The 2,340-nt window shown below is 32.9% G+C and overlaps 1 protein-coding gene across 3 annotated transcripts in view; it reads left to right on the top strand.

Annotated features, from left to right (window-relative positions):
• LOC106460728 (E3 ubiquitin-protein ligase RNF14-like) overlaps nucleotides 1-2,340 on the top strand; it is a 24,937-nt gene that overhangs the window by 4,153 nt on the left and 18,444 nt on the right. For 2 of the 3 annotated variants that reach the window (XR_002610832.1, XM_013920463.2), the window contains exon 2: nucleotides 1,132-1,341. The exons of the other annotated variant lie outside the window; for it this stretch is intronic. Coding sequence is in view for 1 of the 2 variants with exons in the window: in XM_013920463.2 (XP_013775917.1) it covers nucleotides 1,153-1,341 (189 nt within the window). In the remaining variant the exon portion in view is untranslated. The remainder of the gene's footprint in view (nucleotides 1-1,131; nucleotides 1,342-2,340) is intronic. 3 annotated transcript variants of the gene reach the window in all.

The raw sequence follows: 2,340 nt of genomic DNA, 5'->3' as shown, positions 1-2,340 counted from the left end.
AATCTCCTGACATGAACCCCATCGAAAACCTCTGGGCCATACTCGACCGGCAAGTCAAGAAACAACAACAACAAAAAACAACTTCGAAGAGCGATCTTCTACAAGTTTTGTAGCAAGAGTGGGCGAAAATCCCACAATCTAAAATTGACGAGATGATTCTCACGATGCCCCAAAGTATCAACGAACTCCACGAAGCGAAAGGAAGATCTACTAGATATTAATTAAATTATAAATATATCAATTCCCGTGAATATGGCTGAATTTTTTTTTTTTTCTGAAAAAGTGGTGTCTATTTACTTGTGACCACGCTGTGTATACCAACGAAGAGGCATCTCCAAAATTCTCAAACTAGGTCGATAATTCGAGAAACTCAGTCACGCATGCGCCAGCAGCGTCATATGACTTCCGCTGTTGTAACAATATGTTAAATCTGGACTTACTAAAAAATTCCACACAGCAACATTTCCTTCGTTCTAAATATATAAATATCCGTAAATTAACCCATGAGATAGACGTAGCTCAGCTATTGTTACACGAAACTTTGATTAAGATTTGTTTCTTCATGTGAATTGATGTGTTTGTGACTAATTTCTTCACTAAAACTGACGTGTTGTGAATTCAACGAAACTAATCTGCTGTAGAGGAAGTAACAAATCGAATAACAGATTAACCCTCTAGGTCATCTCTTCATCACCGAAATTTATGTTTTTGGAGAAGGAAAGGAATTCACAAATAGATAAATAACCAGTCAGTTCACTGAATAATAATGGAAAATCAATTCTGTCGGTATGTCACATGTTTTCCAAACATCTAAAGTACTTTAAATTATTAACGGCGAGGACTATACATCAAACTAAACAAACTTATATCTTTGTTATCTTGTTACATGTTAGCAATTAAGCACCTTTGGTTGTAAAGGTATAACAGTCTTCGATCTTCGGTGGTTTTTCTGATTCAGGCTTACAGACCTATAAATATATTAAACAAGGTTAATTAATTCAAATTAATTTCTATTATTAAAATCTTAATAAAACCAATTTTGAAAATAATTTAGTTTTTTAATAGTATTGTGCACAAGGCCAACAATCTTTTAACAGTCAAGTAACTGAAAGAGTTTGACTTACACAACAGGTTGCTGAACTCAAGAAAACAATGGCAGTAAAGGACTCATTAATCCGAACTTTAGCTTTTGAAATGCAAGACGAACTAAAGCGTAATCAAGAAGTGGTTAAATTAGAAGCAATGTTGGCAGCAGATCTTTCGGTAACTCATTCTTTAAATGCTGACGTCACAGATGAAATTCAACTTACGGAAGAAATTGAAGGAATACAGAGATCTGAGGTATAATACGAATAATTGTAATTGTTTTCTCTCACTATTGGAATCATGGAACTGTTAATAGCGTTTTATGTTTAAAAACATCTTGAGTTAAGAATGGAAGTTTGTAGTTAAGCACAAAGCTACACAAAGGGCTATTTGTCCTCTGCTCACCACGGGTATCGAAACCCGGTTTCTAGTGTTGTAAGTCCGCAAAGATGCCGCTGTGCCACTGGGGGGGGGGGCGATTTAAGAATGCATTAATCGAAAGAATAAATCATATTTATTTCAAATAAAAAAATATAAATAGGATTTTTTTCTCGGATTATATAATATTAAATTGTACAGACGATGTGTTGGAAAACTGTAGCACATCATGCAGTGTTAGCGAAAAAATAATTTATTACAAATAAAGAACAAAATGCTAGGAGCTTAGAAAAAGGAAATAGTTTCATTATCAGTTGATTATTATATTTATTGTAACTAACATACAATTTCCAAATTTTGTGAGGGAAAGCTAACTGTAATATAAGTTGATTATTACACATTTTACAAGTAAGGTCAATATTTAATTAAACTTATCGATATATTCGAGATTTTCTCAGAAATTATTCCGAATTTCCAAAAAGGCTTACAAGTTCCAAAATAATATAATTTCTTCATAGCTTTTAGATTATATTGGGGCATTTCTTCGTAATTAATTATAGCCAGCATTTCAATAATTTGCATTGTGCTTAAACATCCAATCTCAAATTTCCATAGAGAGTTATTCAATGGGTTCATCTCATGTGTTTTGTTTCAAAACATCTAAAAGATATATGTCATACGATGTTTTATAAAGTCGCGCGTTTTATAAAACGCAAAACACTATTTATGTAATGGGTAAATAAATATATACATAAAATAAATTTTCAGAACACTGTAAATATTTGTGTACATTTTATTAGATGCGGTTCCACTTATCATATTGTTGCGTCAGCGAGGTCACGTGACTAGTGTCACGCCACGTTTTCTAGAAATATC

Source organism: Limulus polyphemus, unplaced genomic scaffold, assembly GCF_000517525.1.
Source record: "Limulus polyphemus unplaced genomic scaffold, Limulus_polyphemus-2.1.2 Scaffold823, whole genome shotgun sequence".
In the NCBI taxonomy this organism is placed as follows: domain Eukaryota; kingdom Metazoa; phylum Arthropoda; class Merostomata; order Xiphosura; family Limulidae; genus Limulus; species Limulus polyphemus.
The sequence above is the reverse complement of the archived record's forward strand: the minus strand, read 5'-3'. Positions and strand labels throughout refer to the sequence as shown.